Below are 26,622 nucleotides of genomic sequence, written 5' to 3'. Positions count from 1 at the left end.
GTGCACATGATCATTCCGAACTATATCTTTCAAAGTTTTGCTGTGCCAAGTATGCTGATTTCTAATGACTGAACGCATGCGTGCGTAGTCATGAGAGAGGGCAGTGCCGATATCGGCCTGTCTGTACGCTGCCAACCTTCCTGCTTTCAGCTAGCAACATCACTATGCGGTGGCAGTGCACGTACCCACAACATAGGGAGGGTAGTTCCACTTGTTCCTTGGACACTGCGTCTTCGTTCCATTGGCATCGAGTGGATAAGTTGGCTCGTTGAGGTCCTTGAGAAACAACACGCCATAAGTATTATGAAACTGGCCTATTTTTTTCTAAAATTGCTCTTTGCGCATTCACTTTATTGTGTTTTTGTCCTCATCACATAGCCATGGCACTCAGGCAACTAGTCGCGATGTGTGGAATTCACAGAACTAAGCTCAATCCTTGAAAGCAGGTTCCGATCGTGGTCCTTATCCTTTCAAGTGGTTTTCGAGAGTTGTGCAATGACAGCGTAGTCCGAAAATGCAATTACTCGTGCCCGGCTTACGTTTTTAGACCGAGCGCACAAGAAAGGGCGTTACCGAGTAGTAGGACTTGAAAGCCCGACGATTTAACCCACCGCGGTGGCACTGTAGTTGTGGCGGTTCGACTGCCAAGCAAAGAGGTAAGGAGATCGAGCCCCGGCCGCGGCGGCAATATTTTTGATGCGGGCGATTGCGAAAATTCCCGCGTGCTGCCCGATGTCAGTGCAAGTTGGAGAACTCAAGTTGGTCCGAAATAATCCGAAGACCTCCATTGTGGTGCCTGTCTCTCTGAATAATGGCGGATAGGACTAGTTAACGTAGGTGTGTCATATGCCTCTCTCTCCTTCATTTCTCTCCCTTTTCTATCTTTTTCGTGATGATAAGCTTCGCCTTCTGTCAGTGGATAAAAAGTACTTCTGATTTTCTCTAAATAGCAATATGTAATTTAAGTTCTTTTTTTACCTTAACCACTGTAGGCTCCAGCAACATGCAACACAAATTTTGCATGCTAACATAACACGCTAACCCAGAAGCATGCGTTACCACTACAATCACAGTACCGTCATGATTGTCCTACGAATAAACAAACCCGCAAAAGAACTTAACAAAGATATATGAAACAACTTTCATTTTCTCCCGCTACAAATATAGCTATCAGACGGTATCCGTGCCATGATCCGTCAAAATGTGTCAAATGTTAGCCCTATTTGCAAGTTCATTAAACGTAACAGCAGTGCAGCAGCGTTGCCACAGTGATTTGAGCATCATCCGCGTGGGCGGTAGGTGTAGGGTTCCATCTCCTGTACCGCGGAATATCCGCGGGTTTCCAGTAGCTACAGTCCTTCCTCCTGACCAGAAGCTAATCATATCTAGGGTAAAATACTTCCTAAATCTCACAGAACGCTTGCCACTGTGTAACTAGAGGTTCACCAACAGCCATTCGCGAAGCTGAATGCAATATTGTTTATTCATTATTAATCTTCTTTATGGCCCAGTGAGCGTTACGTGACGGCGAGGGAGCTCGTGATGTCATCGATTCCAGACTACTAAACATCGCGAGTTGCCATGCCACGCTCTAGTGGTCTCTTGCGTGACATCTCTCTGCATGCTGGACAATAAGCGCGGTGCCTTGCAGTTACGTCATGAGTGACGCTACTGCATGCTGACCTATCAGAGTGACACGGTGTTACGCAGACAATGTAAATGCAACAAGAGTTGGAAACATGCCCTTAACAGCTAGCGCTGTAAACTGTGTCTAAGACCCTATCTGCTCTACGCCAAAAACACCTTGTTCATGGCGCTGTTTGACCCAACTGCCTTGGGTCATAAAAACGCGTATCTTCATGACCAGTTATTCCAGAAAATCGACAAGAGCGCAGAACTCTCATGAATTTAATACGGCTCCACAAGAGCCTCAGTGACTCATCAAAACACAGTTTATTGCTAATATACTTTCGATCAAAGTGACAGCACTGGTGAGAGCTACCGTCATTAGTTTTCTGTCTCCCTCACGCTGATCAAAGCGTTATATGTGTACTTGCCAGTATAAGCCCATCGAACCCTGTCTTCTCTTGGAGCAGCCGGCAGTTCTCCTCCCACTTCTTTTCAGCGTCGGGGCTCGTAAAATCAACGAAGGTGTGGTTCTGAGTCTGCAAAGATGAGCACATGAAGTGTACAGAGGCCGAACAGATGAGAGAACATCGGGTTCAGTAAGCATGTGGCGAATGAAAGCATAACATTTATAGCTGTGCCATCCGGAACAACACGCTTTTTGCCGGAGGAATGGGCATTGGAAGCGGTGAAGCACACCTGGCCTTGTGTCACGTTTTACATCTTCTAGCATAGAATGGCCGCAGTCACTCTGATGTGAGCAACAGTTTTTGGTGTGCTAGCAGTTATGGCGGCCATTCCCCGCATTTCGGTGTCCGTCCGTCCGTTCGTCACGTCCGTCCGTCCGTACACCCGTTCGCACATCCCTCCGTCCGTCTGTCCGTCCGTCCGTCCGTCCGTCAGTCTGTCTGTTTTGGGGGAGTCTGCTAACCTGCCCACCGTGTGGTGTGGTTACCTGCCCAGCGTGTCGAGCAGCAACCTATTCAATCGTGAGGGGCGGCTCGGGAAGAGCAGCCTAGCTGTAATCCAACCCAAGCAACCCAAGTCCCACCATGGCAACACCTGCCATAGCACCTGCCTTGTGCCACTGCGCCACTGCTCACCTGCCCACCGGGTGGCTTACTTGCCAAGGTGTTGCCAGTGGGTACGTGAGCAGTGGAGCGGTGGCACAAGGCAGGTGCTTTGGCAGGTGCTACCATGTTCTCCTATCACTTTTGCATGAGAGAACACGCACACCAACAACCACCTTAACCAGGTAGAAGAGTGCAGCACCGAAACACATTATGCTAGCGCACATATCCGCGTTTGGCCTAATTGCCATTGACCCATTACTTCGACGTGCACTGTGCGATGGCAATGCACGTTAAAGAACCCCAGGTGGTCGAAATTTCCGGAGCCCTCCACTACGGCGTCTCTTATAGCCTTAGTCGCTTTGGGTCGTTAAACCCCATAAACCAACCAACCACTTTTTAATATTTTAATATAAGAACCAATAGTGTGCTTTCATTTCATCCACCGCAGCCTCATTTATTTGTATTCATCTTACAACGCCTTTTTCGGATTCACAGTTGTTGACTGTGCGATGTACTGTGCGATGTACCGTGTACTGTGCGATGTCAGTGCACGTTAAAGAACCCCAGGTGGTCGAAATTTCCGGAGCCCTTCACTACGGCGTCTCTCATAGCCTAAGTTGCTTTGGGACGTTAAACCCCAATAAACCAAACCAAACCAAACCACTTCTGTTTTCGATTCTGAATGTTCGGTTTAGTTTTTCACAGCTTTCTCTTGTGCTCGAGACTATATCACACATTCTTTGTGATTGTCCTGCCTACAGTGTCGAAAGGCAGGCTCTCAGCCGTGCGCTGGAGCGTCTAGATCCACGCCCACTGACTGAAATGAAGATCTTCGGCCACTGGCCGCGGCGATCGTCGGCGGTGAAGGCTTCAAAGGCACTGCTCCGCTTCTTGCCGACTTCTGGCCTGCATGACAGGCCGTGACTTCACGAACGCTGACTTTCCATGTGACTTAAATTTTACGTTACTCTCCCATCTCTTTTTTTTCTTTATCCCCTCAACCCCTTGCCCCCGTGTAAGATAGCAAACCGATTATTCTTCGGTTAACCTCCCTGCCTTTCCTCTTATTCCTCCTCCTCCTCCTCTCTTGTGCTAAAGTTCTGTCTTTTACAAGCCCACCACCAATGCGAACACCCGAGAACAGCGTGTTCTCAGCTCTTTTAATTATTCGTATAATGAGAAGTTTAATAATGCTTGCGGATGAATTTTGCGTATTGCACATTGCGTATTGCGTATTGCGTAGTATTTGCGGATGAATGTGTACATGCCACGCCAATAATATCGTAGTCGGATGCGATCGTAGGTCTTGAACACTCCGACATGATCACACTCCGGGTCAGCATGAAAATGGGCGCAGACTTCCGAGCGAAGGTGACGGGGAATAACTAGCAACCACTTGCGGCCGTCTGAGGTGTAGTTGCGGCGATAAAGGAGGTTATCACGTATTGAGAAATGGGAAGCATGGCGGCGAAGAGCGCGCGAAGGCGAACCAGCCGTAGGGTTGGTGAGGAAGTCAATAAGAGAAGAGATCCATGGGTCGGCACGCTGCGAGGAAGGCATGGCGCTGATGTAAAGCAGCGGTGAGGAGGCGTCGAAGGCGGAAAGGCTGGAAATATTGGCTGGAAGTGGGCAGCGGGATAGAGCATCGGCGTCTTGATGTTTGCGGCCAGTACGATACACGACGTGGATATCGTACTCTTGGAGGCGAAGGGCCCACCTCGCGAGGCGACCGGATGGATCTTTCAGAGAGGAAAGCCAGCATAACGCATGGTGGTCGGTCATGACTTCAAACGGGCGTCCGTAGAGGTAAGGGCGGAACTTGGTAAGGGCCCAAACTATCGCCAGACACTCTTTTTCAGTGACCGAGTAATTAGATTCAGCCTTTGTTATTGTGCGGCTGGCATAAGCAACGACGTATTCAATGAAGCCAGATTTGCGTTGTGCGAGTACGGCGCCGATGCCTACCCCACTGGCGTCAGTATGGACCTCGGTAGGTGCGTTTGGGTCGAAATGGCGCAGTATCGGCGGTGAGGTGAGGATACGGCGCAAAGAATCGAAGGCGTCGTCACAAACTTGGGACCACTGAGAAAGATCGGAACTGCCCGACAGAAGTTGTGTCAAAGGCGCAGCAATTGAGGCAAAGTTGCGTATAAACCTACGGAAGTAGGAGCACAGACCCAGGAAGCTGCGCAGATCTTTGATAGAAGTAGGTCGAGGAAACGCAGCCACAGCACGAAGTTTAGCCGGGTCCGGACGGACACCGTCCTTAGAGACAACATGGCCTAAAATGGTAAGTTGGCGGGCGGCAAAATGACACTTCCTTAAGTTGAGCTGAAGGCCGGCGTCAGAGAGGCAGGTCAAAACGTGCTTCAGTCGGGAGAGGTGAGTGTCAAAGTCAGGCGAAAATACGACGATGTCGTCGAGGTAACAGAGGCAGGTCTTCCACTTCAGCCCACGCAGAATGGTATCCATCATCCGCTCAAAGGTGGCAGGAGCATTACAAAGGCCGAAAGGCATCACAGTAAATTCATATAGGCCGTCAGGGGTTACAAAGGCTGTTTTGGGGCGATCGGCCTCTTCCATGGGTACCTGCCAGTACCCGGAGCGTAAATCCAAAGAAGAAAATATTTCGGCACCTTGCAAGCAGTCTAGCGCATCATCGATGCGTGGCAGGGGATATACGTCCTTGCGCGTGATCTTGTTAAGGCGACGGTAGTCTACACAGAAACGGATGGAGCCGTCTTTCTTTTTGACAAGCACAACTGGCGAAGCCCAAGGACTGCTTGAGGGCTGAATGACGCCGCTCTTGAGCATTTGGTCGACTTGATCTTCAATGACTTGGCGCTCGGTTGTCGACACACGATAGGGGCGCTGCCGTAGAGGAGCGTGGGCACCTGTGTCGATGCGATGTGTGACAGTCGAGGTTTGGCCAAGGGAGCTGTGATGGCAGTCGAAGGAGGCGCTGAACTGGTGGAGCAAGTGGAGAAGCTGCTTGCGCTGCGGCGGAGGAAGATCTGCGTCGATGGAGCGGAGAAACAGTTTTGTAGAGGAAGGAGTGGGCGTAGAAGACGGTGGGCTGAGCGCAGTGAGATTGATGTGCGATGTTTCGTCAGTCTCCTCACGGGTTATAATAGACGCGATGGGTTGGACACTGCCGACACATTCGCCACGGCGCAAAGCACTAGGGCAGGAGAACGGGTTACAGACCCACAGTACGGATAGGCCAGCAGAAATAGAACGGCGTAGGGCAGGGGAAGACACTTTCGGCGGAGAAAAGTATGAGCGGGCGTGAAAAGTACAGTGTCATCACGGAGAGGGTCACAACAGAGGCGCACAAGGACGGAAGAGCACGGAGGCAGGTCGATGTCTTCGGCGACGAGGGCTTTAATACATGGCGACGAGAGAGCAGCGTCCGGCAGCGATTGGGGCAAGGCAGAGAATCCGACTTCAGCGCGAGCGCAATCTATGACCGCAGCATGACGAGACAGGAAATCCCAGCCCAAAATAACATCGTGGGAACAAAACGGCAGGACGACGAACTCGATTGTATATAGGACGTCCTGAATCAAAACTCGTGCTGTGCAAGCTGCTGACGGCTTGATAATAATAATAATAATAATAATAATAATAATAATAATAATAATACTTTATTGCGCCAAATATTTAAAAAAATGTACAGAAATCCGGCCTGCCAAAGCCTCATAGGGCTTGAGCGGCAGAGCCCGACAGGCAGCGGAACCGCGCAGACATACACACAGGCAAAAAAAAACACATTCAAAATAACGGACATCAAATTAGTATGACGGTGAGAACAAAATAGACACAAGACTCATGTTACATGAAGGAAAGAAAAAAATCCTCATCAGATTAAATCGCAAGGAAGAAAAACCAAAGTGGCATGACAATACCTCAGATCAGTGCAATAAATACAGCAGTAACCAATGAAATCACAAGATTTACTTGACAGGTGGTAAAGCACATGCATGATGTCGTAAACCCTCTAATTAATGTATCGCAGCATCTTTTTTATTTTGTATTTAGTTTTTGCCCGGCGAACACTTGGAGGTAACCTGTTAAAGTGAAAGGGAATGTAATAATCTCTTAAACGCCTTCCATATCTTGTAGACCGTCGGGGAATACAAAAAGGTTCCTTCGGTCGAAGAGACCGTGTGGGAACATACGGAATCTTATAGTCACTAAGCCAAAAATGTTTCAGGACGATCGTTTCCATCAAAAGGCGATCAAAATCAGGTAGAGAAAATACCTTAAAGAGATCAGAATTGGAGGGAAGGCCTAAATCATAGCCGATATTTTTTAATAAAGATCGTAGGAGAGAATTAATCCTGCACTTCCAGCGAACTGCACAGTGACCATAAATCGTTATGCCATAGCGCAGTATGCTATAACCAAGGGCGTTTACGATAACTTTGCGTATTGAAAGCGGCATGTAGTACCTGATGTTGTAAAGCACACAGGAGACGGTTCGGAGCTTTTTACAAACGTGGGACAAGTGATCATTCCATGAAAGAGCACTGTCAAAGTATAATGCTAGGTATATGTACTGAGCGCAGGCCGTGCGCAGCGAGAGTCCGGCAATTGGCGTCTTAACTTTCTTCAAGCGGCGACAAAGTTGTGCGTCTATTACTGAAATTGCGGCGCCAGTGTCGACAAGGGCCATGACAGAAATTCCCTCGACCGAAACGTCAATCAGGTTCGCAGGTGACAGCTGAGGTCTTTGGTAGTTCGACGGGAACGCAGTTCTTGCCTCAGGAACTGCGGCATCTAGTTTTCCTCTTGAGAACTATTAGGTCGACGACGCATCGGAGAGATGGAGCGGCGTCGCGGCGAAGGGGAACGGCGATCGGCAAGTTGTGAGCGTTCGGGGGAGAACGGACGAGTCGACGGACGGGGCTCAGCAGACGCAGAGTACTGACGCGCTGGAGGCCAGTACCCGGCCGGCGGTGTCGAGACTGGGAGACGGCGACGACAATAGCGGGCTACGTGCCCAGGCAATCCGCAGGTGTAGCAAATAGGCCGGTTATCCGCCGTGCGCCAGGGATCTCGGCTTCGTGGAGAGGGTCGCATATAAGGTGCCGGCGCTGGTACGGGCACTGACACTGTAGGGTACGTAGGCGGCTGAGTTTGAGCAACGACCTCGGCGTAAGTCAGTGGACGGGCGGCAGGTCTTGGGACGACGTTGCATAACTCAGAGGCGTGGCGACAGGTCTGGGAGCGGCGTCAGCGTACGTCAGTGGAGCAGCGACATGTGATGGTGAATGGGCGGACGGAAGCGCCTCAGCAACCTGCTCGCGAATAGCATGTTGGAGAGCCGGGGCCAAATATGGTGGCGACCCCTGAGGGCTAGGCAAAAGAGAAAGCTGACGGGCCACCTCCTCACGCACAAAGTCTTTGACTTGCTGCAGCAGAGAGGAGTTATCAGCTGCGGGTGTCAGTCCAGCAAGTGACTACATGAGCTGAATGCTGAAGAGTCAGGACCCGCTGCTTCCGCAGCTCCTCGAAGCTCTGGCACAGCGTGATGACTTCTGAAACGGTGCGCAAGTCCCGCGCTAGCAGCATTTGAAAGGCGTCATCATCAATACCTTTCAGGATCTGCTTTATCTTGTCAGCTTCCGGCATGCTGACGTTCACTCGGTTGCAGAGGGCGATTACATCTTCTATGTAGCTAGTGAAGCTTTCGCCGACCTGCTGCGACCGTTCACGCAAGCGCTGTTCGGCGCGGAGTTGTCTGACGGCTGGGCGACCAAACACTTCGGGGAACTTCGTCTTGAAGGCCGACCAAGTTCCAACGTCCCCTTCATGGTTGCGGTACCATAAATTGGCGACACAGGTAAGATAAAAAATGACATTGTTTAGCTTAGTCTCGTCGTCCCATTTGTTATAGAGACTCACACGTTCGTAAGACGCGATCCAATCTTCCACGTCCTGCTCATCTGTTCCGCTGAAGACAGCCGGGTCCCGCTGGCGAAGGGAGCCGGCACAGATGACAGTCGGTGGGCCTGCTTGCACGGCTTGCTTTTGGGTGTCCACAGGCATAGCAGGTGTTGGAAGAGTGCGGTTACGGAGCTCCAGAGCCGATATCGTTACCCGGCGACTCCACCAAATGTAAGACGGGGGTTTATTAAAGGCACTGGGACCTTATTAAAGGAGCAGGGCGGCAACAGTCTGCGGTCAGCCAAAACGAGCCCAAAGCACGCGCAGCGATGGCACTGCCGCCGCTGCACAGAATGTTCGACTTCGTCTTTACACGATAACAGTTGATGCTTTAGGGCTATACTGAATATTTTTTACTATAAGGACACTTCACTACACCGTCACTTTACATGCTGAGCAGCCACGAACGTGGCTAGTTTTATTTTTAATGCCAGCTTATTTCTAAACGCAGCGTTATGGGGATAAATAAAATCGCGGTGTATTTTTTTTTCATGTGCATGCACAGGTTCTTAAGAGACTCGGTTTAAAGCTGCGTTTAGTATCTTTTCCTTCCAATTGAAATCTATATTTGTGTTTTCTTTACAAAAAGGCCGAACTGAGATCTTGTCACACCGAACAAGAAAAAAATGATTCACTTTCCGTTCAGACATCTACCAAATAACGCCCCACCTTCTTCTTCGGTGTTTCTTTGTTTCTTTGACCTATTGACTTTTCAGTAGTTGTGCGCATTCTCTGAAAGACGGCAGTTTTCTGTGTCTGTTACATATTTTTTTTTGCGCGCTAGTACAATGACCACAAAAATAAACCCACGTTGTAGCCAGCCGCGGTCACGAAATGTGACCAAGCGCTAAATGGTAGCTTTGCATCATTGTATCTCTGGGCTAATGACACGTGTGCCACGTATTCCACCCTATACATTTATACCCAGTTTTCGGCCTGAAAGGGCAAATGCAGCTGTTAGTATGCATCCTTGTTTTGTAACGTGAATGATGCAAGAGGTTATTTTGTTCCTTCTTTGAGTGTGCAGCAGTTGTGTGGAGTTAGCTTTGGCATACGCGTGAGTAGAAGAGTTGAGAAACAAGCCTTTAGGCAAGCAGTAATCTACAGCAGCTAGCGTACAGCCAAAAGCGTCGCTTCCACGCTATAAACCAGAGATAACAGACGCCTTCAAGGAAGCCGGAAAAACAACTCCTAAGCCCTTAATGTCTTCATTGCAGCTAAAATCACTGCGCCCTTCGCAATTTCACACTTATTCCTTCGGCGCTAGCACCGGTTTGTTTCAACCAAACAACTTGCAGATCTAGATTGAAATCCGCATCCACATAACGGAATTCTCGACACAAGAACGGCGATTTGTGGGCGCGTGTCATGACTGAGCCGGCCACCTTTGACGACGAAAGTGAGGGTGGCTGTTTATTCCGCGGTAAGGCTTTTTGTGTGTACTTTTTCTTTTAATTAAACATCTCTACACAAACAACATCTTCATACACTAAGGATCTCGTTTCAGGACGATTTCTTTGTTACCACTCATTAGGCTGAACCAATCTCTTTTCCCATTCAAGAATTGTAACCGATTGCTCTTGGGAAAGCTCGCGGTGGTCGTCATCAACACAGGGCACTGTGCGCATACAAACAAGGACGAGAAAGGCGCACAACAAGCGCTTGTTATGCATCCTTTTCGTCCTTGTTTCTATGTGCGCAGTACCTTATACCTTATACTGCGCACATGATATAACATAACATGATATAATATAACATGATTGACCGACTCAGCCAACAACTCCCTCTCTTAAATCGCTTTGATCAAGTGAAGGCCGCTGAAGGTTTTGCTGTTTTCCCTGATGCCAAAGCTTTTTCCGATTAAATCTGCTTCATACTCAGAAATCAGTGCAGAATCGAACCAAGTAGCCCACTACACAATCCCATTACAGAAATGCGGTTCTTAGATATTCTTGGAAAAGGATCAACCAATCTAGACTCGATTCATACGTTGTTTCATTTTTCCTCTCATGTCTTCGTCCTAAGCACTAGCTGGTAAAGTAAGCAATACACAAAAAAATATCTAAAAAATTCACATCAGATATTTTAAGAATGAGTCAATGAAGCAGCAGCTGTTGGTAGAGGATGCGAGTTCAAGCCAACATCGCTTGAAGCATATGGATGTTTAATACCTAAAGCCCATTGAGAATTCAGCTGGATGACAAATATACCCAAAATTCTCACGTTGAATGCACCAGGGAAAGTATGTGTTGCTTACTCATCCTTGTAGTCATAATGAACCCGTCTGTCACAGCGACAGGTTAAAAATTTAATAGGTCGTAAAAATAAAATGAAAACTCACATTGGATGTTTCCTGAACGTCATTCCATACCAACGGAAGTTCTGTTCCGGCTGCTAGTGGAGAGACAGGGTCCTGAAAGAGGCGCGCCAGAAGATCTATTACTAAAGCTGTTACGTCATCAACAGTTAAAAGTCTCAAATAGATAGGCGTCGCTGAGGTCAGCGGCACTCGGTTCTACGGTGGACCGTCGGATGCTGCTAGGAAGCACACCATGCGGGACTTTTAAGACCCTCGGGAGACGGCGAAGAGTGGGTTTCCGGATCTGTAATTGGCATTATTCGGAAAGAAGGGGTCTTCGCAAAAAAATTTGCCTTATGGCACCCACACAAACAGCCATCATGCCAGGAAAGAGCTCTAGACCTGGAGCAAGTAGTAGTAGTAACCGGGGTGTGATTAAGGTTGAAGGAGTTCGTAACCTCCTGGAGGTTCGTACCAGGGGAAGTCGGTAGCCTCCGTGAAGGGATTTTATTACAGAAAAAAGAGGAAGAGGGCAGCCTCGGTAGAAAGGGGGCACTGAGATAGCGGGGGAATAAGGCATGTTCCGTCTACGGTGGCTGCCGCGAAACGCACCGGCCGAGGAGGGTCTCGAAACACCGCGCGCTTCGCACCGTGGGCTGCAGAGGAGGGCTAGTCGATGGTGGCGCCACGGGGGTGGTGTTCAATATAACGGGAAACGAAAACACCTGCACAGACTTGCTAAAAAATTCGAGTTACGAGTTCAATAATAGTCCAGTCAGTATTTTTCACTCATGTGACAGCTTGCTCAACTCTAGAGAAAACTAAACTTAACTTCTTTTTTTATCATCGTTCTTCAATACTGAGCTCTTGACAGCCTTGTCTTCCCCTATAAGGGGGGAGGGTAAAATCTGACCCCCGAAACCCAATAATCGCTGGCGGCGTGTAGTACTGTGTTTGTTATTATTCCCTCTCCACATCGCTCAGAAGCCGCAGTGCCGTGTGAAGTTTCTCGAATTTCAATGTTGTGTTTGTATGCGCCCCATTTTAGAGCTAAACAACAACAGTTGCATCACGTTTGCAAAAGAGAGTATTTAGCGTCCCTAAACAGTCCGCGCCGCAGGTCTGTCACTGTGAGGGTTTTAACGCTATCGCATGGCTACCGGGTCGACACGCTCAGCACGCCGAACCAGCGAAGTAAAACATGCAGCATCCTGCAAGCCAATGTCTTCGAGAGGCAGCTGTCTCAGACAGGCGTTCGCCGGTCATACAGTGCATTTTTTTACTTGCGCGTTCTCGACGACTACATAGTTACTCATTTTTACCAGAACATTTTAGGGAGGAAGAGACCGAAACTCAGTAATATAATATCATTTTCAAAAAAATCAAAGCCGCAAACACTTTTCAGGCGACAGTAACCAGCATTCGCGCAAAAGCCAGCCATCTGCCGAAAAAGAGTACTATGTATCTGGTTTTCAGTTCAGTTAACGTTTGAGATTACGTATCAGCAAAAAAAAAAAAAACGGATTTATTCTTTACTTTTTCTTCATCTCCTGATTAAGTTGATTTCCTAAATAGCACGGAACACACCTTGCTTTCAGTTAACCAAGAAAGCTCTATTTAGGTTCAGTTTCGACCATATCTTGCAGTTACTCGGCAAGTTAAAATAGAGAAGTAAATTTTACAACGGTGCCGGCGCTTTCAACCACCAACCCAACAGCAACGCCGGAACATAACGCTTTGTAGGCTTCAGAAGGCTAAGTAATCTTAATGCGGTGTTGCGAATAGACCCCGCGGTTTTGAATTATGAGCACAAGATCAATCATACTCACGGCTCTCAGCAGGAATTTTATGCCAAAATCTTCCACCTCCTGCTGGAGCTTTCGAATTTCTTTGAGTACATTTACGTCATTCGCATCCGTCCGTCCGTTTGAGAAGCCCTCATTCAGGTGCAGTGCTGCCTTGAAGAAAAGAAGAGACGAGAACAGAAATGAGTGTCCTGCAACCTCCCATTCATGTACAGGCATCACGACGAGACAGTGAAAAGAAACACCGTATGCAGAGGGCATTTGATGTTAGTCATACTGAGGTCGTTAGCGTAACCCTGTCCTTCTGCCTTCTGCTTGTTCTTCTGTTTGTTCTGCTTTAGAATGAATTATCTTTAAAATAATTACCCTATTAAGCTTTCTATGGTGAACACTACAAAGTATTTTATTTCTAAATCCCCTGGGCTCTTTCCATCATGCCCGTCCTACAATGAACCTTTCATATTAACTGAAGCCGCGACAGAACACTCGGTGGTTGCGAAAAAACAGTTATTAAATATTACCTTCGTCGCAAGAGCTCAAACAGCCTAATCAAAAACCTCCGACTTATTGCTCCATAAGAAACTTAATGGCAACAACTTCCAGTGTTCTCTTTGGTGGTTTACACTAATAAATCCTGCTAAGGACAGCCATCTAGAGCGAAATATCTGCACCTTCACCTGTTGAAAACAGTATTTATTGACGAATTCCGATTTATTTAATGAAACATATCGTACGAGTTACTTATCGCATTGAAACGAGGAATCGGAAAGGAAGACCGATAATAGTACGTGTCCTGAAAAATCAAGATAGTTGAATAAAAATATTGGAAGGGACACGCGCCTTGAGGGTATGAGGCGATAGCGTAATGAGTTAATCCCCATGTGTGCATAAGGTCATTCTCTACATTCGTAGATCCCTGGGAGTCCTCATTCCCCTCCTGGCGCAGTGATGCACCGGTTAAGCGATGCGTCAATATCCTGCGATGGCAGATGCTCCCAGTGATGAGCCGTGTGTATCCCAGGTTGCTCTTCACGAGTGACTGAACATTAATTTAACTGCTACCTGCCAAGGTGGCCAGTTTGCTCACTATCCGACGGACATGTTGCGATGACATCGCTAGGTCATATGACCTAAGTGGCCCACCTGTCTTCTAGTTTGCTCTCTGGGCACCGCCGGCCACAGTCATGTTCTTGATTTTTCGCTCGCGACGCCAACGCCGACGCCAGATTTTCTGGGTAATGGGGCCTATAAACGCTACCGCGTTTATGAGACACGGTAGATTAAGAAAATTATGGTACCGGAGAGGAATGAGCTCAATGGTGGCTCAGATCAAATGTGGATACACGCCTTAAGTCACCCCCACATTTTAAAGCGGCGTAATGCTTGCGAAGTGTCCCTCATACACCCACACAAATTCACGTTTTCTTATTTTCTAACAAGAGCCGTCTCCATCAAGACAAAAACCTCTCTGTAAATGTGCTGCAGGAACATGAATGATCCGTGCGACAACTTTTGCGCACTGTGCAGCGTGTCCACTCACCACGTCAATGCCTGCAGCACGGAGACTTTCCAGGAGGGTCCCCGCACGGGACAGGGAGACACTAGGATGAAGGCTCACGTGATGGCCCAGTGCCCACAGCGGAGGCATGGCTGGTCTTCCAACTAGCTGAAACAGGTCGACTGTCATGCATGACGTGGTTTGAAAGTAACAGCTGCAGCAGCACAGAAGAGAATGGCTCCCATGATCATTGCCCTGCCCTTAGGGTGAGTAGTGACGTCACTGAGGTCACTGTCAATGCTGACGCTTTTTTTGACCGCAGAGACGACACAGTGTATCATTCCCAAATAACAACGTGAAGAAAAATGAAAACATGGCTCTACCAAAAAACGCAGGAAGAAATTCCTGTTCCATCGCGCATATTTTTCTTAAATACATCAGGTAATAAGTGTGCCTTTTTTGTTTGTTTGTAGCGTAATTAACTGCCTTATGTTCGTTATGTAACTTTCATTTCACCCGTCAGAAAATCTCCTTATGACATTGGTACTGAGGCAAGGAAGTAATTAAATATCCAGCTCCTTTCTTCCACCTGAATAAGTGCAAAGGAGGACCCGAACATCCGGAGTAAGTGCCGGGTATTAATTTTTGTAGCTATGTCACGGCAAAAGTAACTGAGCCAACTTTCTACACGTCGCATGAGGAATGAAGAAAATAGCTCCCTAAAATATCTCCTTAAAGAATGGAACTGACTGCGAAGCCCATTTTTTCCGACCCCAACGTGTACACGGCGGCTCTCTCTGCGTTTTGTACAAAATCATGCTTTCGTTTTAGCAGCGCCAGCAGAAGCACGGACCAAAGTCGTTGCTTCTCAGGCCATCTGGCAGATCTATAGGTGTCCCAGATGGCCTCAAAATCGAATAAGACAAGGCGACGTTTTTGCCTGGTTCATCCTTCTCCTACGTTGTGGTCACCATGCTAATCGGCAGTAAAGTCATCCTTTTTTCTGTTATTTAGGTATTTATTTATATGAAGGGTTCTTTTGCATTTAAAATCAGGGTGAGGACATCACGGGGCTCTTAGTAATTCATGCTGTGGTTTCACTGCCGATAGTTAACGTAGCGAAGCTGACGGCATCCTCACCAGCAGCGAAAGAAAGAATTTGAGCTGCTTAGTATTAAAACAAAGGAATGCCCTATAGCGGCAAGCTTGCTCAAAAGGGTAGCAAACAGCGGCACGCATACCGTTGTGTACTGTCTCACAACGTCGCCGGGAGTGTCTCCAAGGAAAATGTCGAAGTCAAGAACGCCGCCAGTTGCTCTAAACGTGATCACCTTCTCGGGCTGCATTGAGGCGTCTGTAAATTAATAAAAAGGTAAAGTTTTGGACAGCAGAGGAGATTCCATTATGACACATAAGACAAGCCACTCCTCAATTATTATGTTTAAACATTTGTCCCTTTTCTTGAGCTCAATTAAGTCTCATGACGATAATGAGTTTCAATTCTGATGCGGTGAATATTGTCCTTTTTCACGTCAGAGGGTATAAACATGTCCGGCGTTTACAATTTGGCATAGATAATGTTCCCTTGACAGGAAAACGAGCACAGCCCACATCTAGTTTGAATTAATTAATGCAGCGGGATGCGCCTTCAACAATGAGACCACCAAAAAAATACGTTAGAAGCGCCAGGTTATTACGGCTATCGACCAAAGCTTCTGAAGCTACTGGCGCTGTCTAAAATTATCGCCAGTCCTAGCCCGTTTTCATCAACTTGACAAAGCGTATAGACTGCACACACTCCTTTACCGCATCAACTCAGCGCTCGGCGTTACACCCTGAACCCATACCGCGGGTTCAGCCTCGGCTCCCGCATGATGGGATACTCTAAAGTACATCCGTCACTGACTTAGCTACACCATGAATTGAAAAGATAATTCGGAGAAAAGCTACCGCTAAGCCAAGCCAGTCTCTATGCAATGGAGACTGGCTTGGCTTAGCGGGTGTAGAAAAGGGGGTGTTTTATATAACTTAACGTTATCCTGCTTTATTTTTTATGCGCCAGAGCGCCCTAAGCGGTTATTTTCGTGGAATGTACACAAAAAAACTCACAGCACGATTACAACATTCAGTAAGGCGTAACTGAATGGCAGCTTTCGATATTTATGTATTTCACTTGTTTTAATAATTATTAGACCTTCGCGACGCCTGCGCATGCGCCGCGCATCAGACGGTTCGAACGGCGGATTCTTGGCGTCACCGGAGCGGCACCTCTGCTCGAGCGGCTCTCACGGCAGGTTCTCCGCCCTGCAGTCACTATATATTATTTCATGCTTTGCGAAAACATGCACCGATCGCTTAGTGGTGACTTCACAAATTGTGAAAATCAAGCAGAGGTGACGGACAGCTCATCGTAGTGATGATGTCATTATTCTGGGACCCAATTATAAGTGACAAGGTCATGGTTCTGAGAACCAATCCGAACCGCCCTGTGAGGCGCCAAACTGCAGCTGCACCCCATAGCCGGGCAGGGCTCATCTTAAGACCTGGTGCAGTAAATCCCATATAGTATGCATAACCTGATTTAGTGTCTTCTCTCATTGTGATAGAAGTTCAAGAGAATCACCAAAATGGCATTACTGTAAGCAATACATTAATCCCCGATGACTTCTATTTAGACAGCGTTGTTTAGTCTGGATGGTTGTCTTAAAAACTTCTTTTGATCTGAAATTTATTCTCTTCGCCAATACTTTTTTTTTTATCTATTACCTCCCACAGAAACTTAATGACTACGGCGCTGTGCCGCTGAGCAAAGTTCACCGTCGGAATCCACGACTACGGTATCCTTGTTTTTGGCAGCACACTGAGATTTTGTATTTCCTTGTTCCCGTTTAATCTAGTAAGTTAAACGGGAACACCAACACTCTCAATTTTTACTTTTTTTTCGTTGACTCACGGAAATTCGGCAATGTGGCAGGGTGTAAAATTAATTTTTTTCTTACAGTGCACAATTCCCATCGGGAAACCAAGCTAAATTTTACCAGTACAGTTTCGAGGGAGCACAGCAACATACCCATCGGGCTTCCGTTCCTTAAGAACACGCCACTGGCTTTTCCGTCTTCTTCGATTGTCAGATAAAACGGGTGCACGCCGAAGTACTCGCTCTTCAATGATAGGGAACAGAAGGTGACAAGGAAAACAAACGTAAGTCTTTGGAGACGGAAATGAAAAGCAATCGATGTCGCAAAAAGGAGTTTGCAAAAGCAAAATAATTGGCTCTAGTTTAGCTCTGGTCAAACCTGGAGGATTGCGAAAGCAACAGCTGCGCGTAGCCATATATTGTTGCGTTGGCAACATTGCCCACAGCCTTGCCATTTCGCGTGCTCTTGCACGACCATACTGCGCATGCGCGAGGAGCAAGTGACGTCACTACGCACAGGTGACGTGCCAGCGGCCCCGACACGCTAGCTGTGCGCCGCTACTGCACATCGGAGAGGAGAGAGAGAGAGGCGATGGAGAGCGCGCGGCAGCGGCGGCGGCCCCGGCACGCTAGCTATGCGCCGCTACTGCGCATGCGCAACTGGCGAGTGCGGCGGCGGCACCTCTGAGCCACCCGCTCAGCAACGACGGTGGTACCACAGCTGTGCGCCATGTGACGTCACTGCTCCTCGCGCATGCGCAGTATGGCCTTTCCACGGCTCCGCGAAATGGCTTGGCGACTAGCGTATTGTTCCTTTCGCAACAAAACCGGCCCTACAGAAGTAACGCAATGCTTGCAGCACCACACATCTATATCAACGCTTTTTTTTTTAATATATATTGACCGAGGTTGTACTGTGGTGTAAACCGAATGCCATATGTGCGCTGGCGGTGCTTATAATTCAATTTTTAAACTGTGCCTCCATTTCGTGAAGGCCGACATGGATCTCTAACACTCAGTTTACTTTGAAGGTTTGGTTTATTAGGGTTGAACGTCCCAAAGCAACCCAGGCTATGAGAAACGCCGTAGTGAAGGGCTCCGGAAATTTCGATCACCTGGGGTTCTTTAACGTGCGCTGACATCACACAGTACACGAATTTCGCCTTCATTGAAATTCAGCCGCCGCGGCCGGGATCGAACCCGCGTCTTTCGGGTCAGCAGCCGAGCGCCGTAACCACTGAGCCACCGCGGCGGGCTTTACTTTGAAAGAGTGGTTAATTTGGCAACCGCCGTAGCACTCACCGGCGTGTGGTGGTTTCGTTTATTGAAAAAGGTTATTGTATTCCAATTTAGGTCCTGTCTCAGCGTCTTCTTGTGCGAAAAACCTCCGAGGCCAAAAACATTAGACGATGGTAGTCGGGTTGACACCTGCAGGAACTGCTCGGACAGTAGTGTTCCCGGAAGCGCGCTGTCAAATCTGCGAAGAAATTTTTAGTTTGTTACTATGAATAAAGAGGCACCAAAATTCCTGCGTGTTTTGGCAGTGCAGTTCGTAAACGTTGTTCAGAATAGTTGATCAGCGCAACTATTTTTAACTGACTGCTTAGTCTTCTTGTCTTCGATGTCTTTAATTTCGGTCCGTTTGTACGAGCGCCAAATCAGAGCGGTATTCTTCAGGATCAAGATAGTAATATCATTTATTTTTGTGTCATAAGTCGACTCAGTGGTTGCAGTAAAGAGAGACTGCTTGGTTTATTTGTTTATACATGCACTGATTAATTCATTGATTTGGATCCGCTCCTCCGCTTGGATTTGGATTCACTCCTCCAATTCTTATTTTTTTCATACGTTTCTCCTTACGAAAGCAATGACATCATGACGCAAGGAAAAGGAAACAAGAAAACGGCATTTTAACAAACAAAACACACTTCATCAATTCACGCAAGTACTCAAAATTTTCTTTCTTCTTGCATGCGTATACTTACATTACGGTGCCGTTTCCCTTCCGCCTGACGATGATGCCGAACGCCTTTCCAGGCTCGCTTTCTAGCACTTCGTACTGCGTGTCGTCACCGTTGACCCGCACATTTTCATTATCAATTTTGTAGCTTATTGACTGGTCCTCGTTACCTTCGGGAAAAATCTGAGAGTTTTAAAAGAAGGAGAGACATTGAGCATGAGTTCTTCGAAGAAAATGTTCTGTTCCAACAGCCGTGAATAACTGTGACAAAAAAAAACTTTTTCCAGTTTTAACACGGTTTATACGACTCGCATTCCGAACTGACTAACGTTTGTTAGGCGATATAGCATTGCGAAAGGCTTGATTACCTGGCAAAGGAAGCTGAGATAGATGTAAACCTCAGGGTGTGAATGTTAAGCCAAACTACATTTCTCTTCAGTTTAAGAGCATTCAAGTCTAAACTTTTCTTTCTGTGGCTTAAACAACAGGCCGTAAGTTTCCTGAGTATATTTACGCCAATATTTAAGTCACAAGACGCGCTCACTTTTAAGACGGCAGTTCTCCGGGGGACATCCTTGCGCATCATGATAAATGTCCTTCCTGCCCTATCTTCGGGTCCCTTTACCGAACCATCCCCACCACGCGACATACATGGATGCATGAATCGGGGTAGTGTATCACCTGAAACAACCCTGCGTGTCTCTCCTTAATGTTACGTGTCAAGGAGTGTAAGTCTTTGAACGAACGCCGACCTGTGGCAACGCACGCATTCGTTATTCCTCTGCAGCATATTCATATGCGAGATTTTCACGGAGGGAAAGATAGCTACCGCCATCTTCTCCACAATATTCCGCGAATAAAACCTCTTTCCATCCTGCCAAAGAAAAGGCTTTCAAGGCGGACTATGGCCATGTGACGCTCGCGATCGTAAGGAAAAAGTTTGGCCTAGAATCAAGCGCATTTCAGGGTGTGGGAAAGGGAGTACAACGATATCAAAGCACACCAATCGCTATCAACTCTTCAGCCGCAAGGAAGTAGGAAAGTCTATTCGTTTCGTTTTTCTTTATGTCCGGCATTCATTCCTGAGATTGTAACGTTTTGAAGTTCACGCCATTCAGACAAGCCGGAAGATTGACAAGAGATATAGATTTTGTTCAAGGTCAAGGTCCAACAGGCGTCTTACGATGAAGCCCGACACTGATGCCTCGCAGTTGTCTTCTCACCAAGAATAAAAAGAGCATGAGCAGCGGCTAGTGAAAGGACTAGTTTCTTATCGGGCAATAAAAAAACACTTCTCGGCGAGTGCTACGAAAAACAACCTACCATCGAGTTATGGCAGATCCACACAACATCCACTCAGTCAAGATAAGCGAGTAGCTCTGGGAAGTGCGAAACCCACACCAAAACATTCTGGAATTATCGCTCCTTGTCCCGCCTTTCTCTTCGTAGCTACGGCCTTTTCATAATGTGTGGCATTAGCTAGGAGCTCTCTAGCCATCACGCAGCAAGTATTACAGGATAGGCAACCCATCCGGATTAGAGCGATTGCCATGAGGTTGCTCATCAGCCCCATTTGTTAGAGGCATTAAAATCAAACACTTGGAACGAGTTCTCTTAGCGGCCCCACCGCAACATTCGAAAGACTGACATGCATGTAAAATTTGAATTTTTGCGCCTTGTTTCGTCCTACTGCTGAGGCTCGTGTTTTATTTATATCTTAGTGCAAAAGCACTACTTCACGAGGTCTAACCGGTTAACCGAGTTGTGTGAAGCTTAACCTTGAAGATGACCTTGGCAAAACCTAGCATTGCAACAGCCCATTCACAAATAATATAATTATTTCCGCGACTATAGGTTTCGAAACCGCGGCGGTGCGAACAAATAAGCTTCGCTGGCAATAAGAGCACTATGCTATCACGGTATCCCATCACGCCTCGTGCTAACGTGCTAACGTGCAACACATTCTCTCGCTGTGCATTGCACATCGTCGCCTTGCATCAACTTTCATCTGTGGCGCCAACAGATCCGATCAGCTTAACCTCGATCAGAGCTCAACCTGAGCCTATAGTAGCGTCGCTAGATGTGCTGACGATCCAGCAAAGCAAAACCATGAGTCAATCAGGATAAACACATGCTTGCGCATGTCTGCTCGGTTTAGTTACGTTAGAACCCTACCCATCTTTTTAGGACGTGTGAACGCATCTTTCAGAACGAATGCAAACAACCCGAAATCTTCTCGAGCAGCGGACCGGAATGTCCGTGTTACCAAGTGGACGCGTAACACTCTTGCCCTCGTGTCAATAAGCACTCCCGCTCCTCTCTCGGTAGCAATGACAGAACTCCACCGCTCCGGCCGCCACTGCCAACAACCGGCCGTAGAGTTCCTACATGGACGCCACACGGCTCCAGAAGTCACGTTTCACGTGGTGTTACGGATTCTCAGTGTTGTCTTCTTACCTGCAAGCGAAGTCTTGTAGGCGTCACAAAAGAAACTTTCGCCGCGACGTCACTGAATTCTCCTCCAAACAGTGGCGGCAAGTCAGGCCTCTTCAAGTGTGCGGTGAATCCGCCGCCGTCTGCGTGGTGCTCTCGGCTCTGCTCGACGTATCCATAGCTCTCAGGGAAGAAGCACGTCGGTAAGAAGCCGTCTGCGGCTACGTACCGACACCTGGAGGACAGGAGGCCAATAAATTATGTGGTTAAATTCTCTGAGTAGTCAGTGCTTGTCTTTGGTCCTGTTTACCTCCACCTCATGATATTTTCAAAGAATTCCGCTAAAAACATTACCTTTTCAACGTATTATATGTGCCCCTACCTTCCTATGATGATTTCGATAGCAGCGAAGGGTTTGCACGTTTCCTATGCGAATACCAGCTTCGTGGATGCTCCATTGTAAGCATAACTGGCTCTTATTTCATTGTACACGTCCGCAGAGCCTGCGCACCTAAGTGGGCGTGCATGTAAGCTTCTTGCTACAGTTACTTCTCCGTATTCCGCCACACCTTTTGCAACTCCCTCTTTTGTTCGCTTATGCCTTCTCTCACTTTTTTACTCTTGCTTTAGCAACAATTCTTTTGTTCTTTTCAAGGGGAAGCAGTTGTGTCCGCCCTTTCTACAAATCTAATAATATAGTTTAAATAGGAAAGATAATATTAGCCTGACGGATTCACGATGTTTTCTATTGTACCAAGGAGAAACAAATTGGCACGCAAAATACTACGTCTCCACGCATTCCCCATGCTGCGTGACTCCTCGGTGACGCAATGAATATAGCGTTCTACGGCATTCTCCACCCCTCCTTTTGCCCCATTCCAGTTTTGTTAGGTGCTTCTCTTCCCTTTCAGTCACCTCTAGCTGTGAGTGCCAAATTTGCGCCCTTGCTTGAGACCAAGAGAGAACCGATAGCCAGACGACTTTCACGTGGTACAGGAGATATTTGTTGGTGCTCTGTACATGGTGACAGCGACTCCGATACGGAACAGTTCCACAAACTCTCGTCGTTAATTATTATTTAAATGTTGCTAAGGCTGGAGCATCTCCTAGCGGAACAATCGCAAAACTAATCTCACGTGGAGCTCATAACAGGCTCAACCTCGTGACTATCAGGAAGTGGTGACTGCGGCATTGTGTGTACCGGACAGCGTCTGTGGGGTGTGCAAAGGCGCCGGATGAATTTCAAGCTTTTAAGGAGAAGCCTATGAGTGCTGAAAGGTGTATCAGCTTCACAAATAGGGCTTTAGATAACCGCAAGCGAGAGTGCAAGTCTATACTTGGTATCTGAAAGCTGAGAATAGGTTTGGTTTATTGGTTTATTGGGGTTTAACGTCACGAAGCGACTCAGGCTATGAGGAACGCCGTAGTGAAGGGCTCCGGAAATTCCGACCGCCTGGGGTTCTTTAACATGCACTGACATCGCATAGTACACGGGCCTCTAGAATTTCGCCTTCATCGAAATACAGCCGCCGCGGCCTGGATCGAGCCCGCGTCTTTCGGGTCAGCAGCCGAGCGCCGTAACCACTGAGCCATCGCGGCGGGGCTGAAAGCTGAGAATAGTCTGCAGCGTTTGTTTTTTTCGCTAATTGATTGATTGATTGATTAATTGATTGATTGATTGATTGATTGATTGATTGATTGATTGATTGATTGATTGATTGATTGATTGATTGATTGATTAATTGATTGATTGATTGATTGATTGATTGATTGATTGATTGATTGATTGATTGATTGATTGATTGATTGATTGATTGATTGATTGATTGATTGATTGATTGATTGATGTTTTAACGTCCCAAAGCAACTCAAGCTATGAGAGATGCCGTAGTGAAGGGCTCCGGAAATTTCGGCCACCTGGGGTTCTTTATCTTGCACTGGCATCGCACAGTACACGGGCCTCTAGAATAGACCCTTTAGAAAATTCAGTCTGGCAACTCGGCAGGCATCATCATCAGCAACTTTCGTCGGCGCCGTGCGCCATATTTTGGGCACCTTTGGCTGGAAGACGCGCAGCTATAGGGCTCTGCACAGCTTTTGCACTAGTTTCCACCTTGTGGCATGTCCGGTTGCGTTTGTGAAAGCGATGGCGGAAAATTTGCAGTGGTCGAGGGACCTGAATGTCATCCCGGGCGGATTTTCGGGAAGGCTTTTCGACTCCTATCGTCCGGCCGCACCTCTCAGCGAAGCTACAAGCCGGTATCACTGAGATCCGTCGACAGTGCGCGTTGCCGTGTCACCCTGCAGGTCAAATCTACTGTCCATAAAGGAGGGCTAACAACACTTGGACCGGACTCGACTACGAGCAGGCGCACTGCACGGCGAAATGCGTGTGGATCCGGATACGGGCGCTCGATCAGCAGTGCCGACTAGGGCAGTCGGGGACCAGCGCACAGTTTGTCGCCGGGCGTTGCCGCAGGCGGTGTCGTTGCCGAAAGCTCCACTCTAGCACAGGCATGCTATCGTTGCTAGAATCTAGCAAGCATGCTTTCTGGTAGCATGGCTGTTTTGTATTTTCTTGTGCGAACGTGAAGTAAGCCGAGTAAGCCGAGCCTGCCGGCCGGCCAGCCTGGATCCCGTCTGCCGGCGTCATAAAAACGAGCTAAAGTGTGTTCTCGACGTAAATAATAAACCCTGGGATAGGGAAATGAGAAAATATATCATTTTTCTGGGTCATTGGTCAATACCGAGTTGCTGGTAAAAGTGACAACTGTGGTACGAGCGAATTTGTTGTGAGAACCGCCTCGAAGCTGCCGCTGGCCTGACGCTGGGGTCCGGCTCGACTGGCGCCCGCTAGCTCCGCTGCTGAAGGCGCCGTAGAAATTGACCATACTATTATTTTATTGTGAGATGATGCTGTTGACAGCAAAGCGGAGTGAAGAATAGGCCTTCAATTATAGCGCAGGCGACTTCCGAAGCGCCAGCCCCTGCCGCTTCGATGCGAAGCAGGCTATAGGCCTAGCGACGACCACGGCAGACAGGCAGCTGCAGAGATCTTCGCCCGGAGCGCCCGCGAGCGGTGCCGTTGCCGAAAGCTCGCAACATCAGCTGGCATGCTTTGTCGCCGCTCGAGTATAGCTGGCAGTCTTTCTGATAACAAGGCGATGCCGTCTTTTCTTGCAATATTTGTACACCAAGCCAAGCAGCACTCAGGCACTGCTGCGCTGCGGCGAAGTGCGACACCGGTTGTGGGCGGAGCTTTGGTAGAGCGGCGCAGCAGCGCTTGCCGCTGCGTGTGTCCCTGCTTGCTGTGGTGTGGAGGTTCGGAAGCGGCGCGCCGGACGTGGTGCCGGACATGTGTCTCCTGCCTTAGCCAGAGTGCACAGGCCCTGACCGAACGAAAACACCCAGCTGCTGCTGCTGCACTCCGTCTATGTCGCCGTCGTTTGCTGCATGTTCGCAACGGAGAGAGCGACGGCGCTCCTCGCCGCGCCGCATCGTCGTGCTCTTTTTCGCGCGCACGGAACTCTCTATGAATGGACGTGGATGCTTGAAAATCCAAAACAAGCGCGTTTGAGCTACGTTTTGATTTTGTGACGCGCCGAAACAGTCGCCAGCATCGGAATGCATGTCCTCGAGTGCGCCGAAGGTGGCACCTTTATTTTTGTGCTCACTATACAGCGGAGCGGCTACACGGTAGAAGGAACTTTTCGCTGCTCTTTCAATTCTTATATCATTTATTTTAATGTGAAAACAAACAGGTCACGGACGAGAAGAAAGAAGCATGCAGCTACTCCATGCGCTCCGTGCTCTGGAAACACAGCTTGTTTCCGTGCGCGTCTCTTCGCCGCGCTGGCTGCAGAAAGGCACACAGCAGCATGCCGGCATCGCGACTATAGCTTGGTGCAGAGAGCCAATGTCAAGGAACATGGCTAGGACACAGAAACAAGAAAATTGCGCTTGTTGTGGCTTCGCCAGGCGCCGTACTTTTCAATCTGGCCCGAGCGCATACCGGCAGGCGTATGCCCAAGTAATGGCGGCGGCACCGCGGTTTGCGCACCACACACCAGATGGCGCTGAATTTTCTAAAGGGTCTATTCCGCCTCCATCGAAATCCGGTCGCCGCGGCCAGGATCCAGCCAGCGTCTTTCGGGCCGGCAGTCGAGCCCGTAACCACTGAGCCACCACGGTTGGTCGTTTTTTTTTTCGCTAAAAACAATGTGGCTCTCGCGCGATGTTCAGCACTCACCCCCGGCGCAGGCAGCGTGCGTAGTCGACCATGGCTCCCCTGTGTTCCAGGTCGCAGTCGATACGCAGAGGAAAGGCCCTGCGGTAATATAACTCGACGTACACCAGCACGGAGCAGCAGGCGGCCAACGCGGCGAACAACACGAACGCCATAAGCGCGCACAGGAGCGGGTCGCGGACCGAGCGCTGCAGCTTCCCGGAGGAAGAGCAGGAGGAGGACTCCTCGGGGATGGTGAGCAGCTCCAGGGAGCTCTCCTTCAGGGCTCCGTTCTTCTGCTTGCTGCCGTTCACGGCTCCCGGAAAGTACGTGAACGTGGCAGATGCCATGGTCCTCGACGCACGTCGCGTGTACGACCTGCACGGGCGAGAAATAGAAGCGATGCTGGATTAACGGTAAATCTGGCAGCCTCAAGCACCACAATGTTCAGGTGAACTTCTATCGAGATGAAAGGTCGCAAACAGGACTTGTTCGTTATCATCGATTCTTGAAACTGCGGTGAGTCTGTTACAAGAAATCTCCACGTGAAAATTTGAGCATAAAAAGCTTATACAGCTTTTAAATAAGATTAGACAGCAAGAATGCTCGCCACTTTCCGTGATTTAGAAAAAACAAAAAAGGCATTTGAAGCCTAGTGGGTGTGGAAAATAAAGCACTCAATTCGGTGGCTAGCTTGAACCAAATCGAACCGGTTATGTGAAAAAATAAAACAGTGGTTGTAACTGCACTTCTGATGGAAGCGCAGTGCAGTATGTAGTGGTGAAGTGCGGAACGGAAGCAACTGAATGTTCAGCCGCGTGTTTGCATACTTAG

General features: G+C 48.3%; 1 protein-coding gene across 1 annotated transcript in view; it reads right to left on the bottom strand.

Moving 5' to 3' along the window:
• The window catches only part of LOC149363025 (sucrase-isomaltase, intestinal-like), a 42,768-nt gene extending 16,602 nt beyond the window's left edge, over positions 1 to 26,166 (bottom strand). The window contains exons 1-11 of the mRNA XM_089573335.1: positions 25,813 to 26,166; positions 21,588 to 21,798; positions 19,156 to 19,313; positions 18,473 to 18,647; positions 17,324 to 17,414; positions 15,495 to 15,607; positions 14,296 to 14,421; positions 12,780 to 12,908; positions 10,993 to 11,064; positions 2,058 to 2,165; positions 186 to 276 (exon numbers count right to left, since the gene is read on the bottom strand). Of these exons, the coding sequence (XP_089429461.1) occupies positions 186 to 276; positions 2,058 to 2,165; positions 10,993 to 11,064; positions 12,780 to 12,908; positions 14,296 to 14,421; positions 15,495 to 15,607; positions 17,324 to 17,414; positions 18,473 to 18,647; positions 19,156 to 19,313; positions 21,588 to 21,798; positions 25,813 to 26,138 (1,600 nt within the window). The 5' untranslated portion in view covers positions 26,139 to 26,166. The remainder of the gene's footprint in view (positions 1 to 185; positions 277 to 2,057; positions 2,166 to 10,992; positions 11,065 to 12,779; positions 12,909 to 14,295; positions 14,422 to 15,494; positions 15,608 to 17,323; positions 17,415 to 18,472; positions 18,648 to 19,155; positions 19,314 to 21,587; positions 21,799 to 25,812) is intronic.
• Positions 26,167 to 26,622: the final 456 nt, after the last annotated feature.

Source organism: Amblyomma mixtum, chromosome 2, assembly GCF_055824585.1.
Source record: "Amblyomma mixtum isolate Tamu chromosome 2, ASM5582458v1, whole genome shotgun sequence".
NCBI classification, from domain to species: Eukaryota; Metazoa; Arthropoda; class Arachnida; order Ixodida; family Ixodidae; genus Amblyomma; species Amblyomma mixtum.
This window is presented reverse-complemented; position numbering and strand designations above follow the sequence as displayed.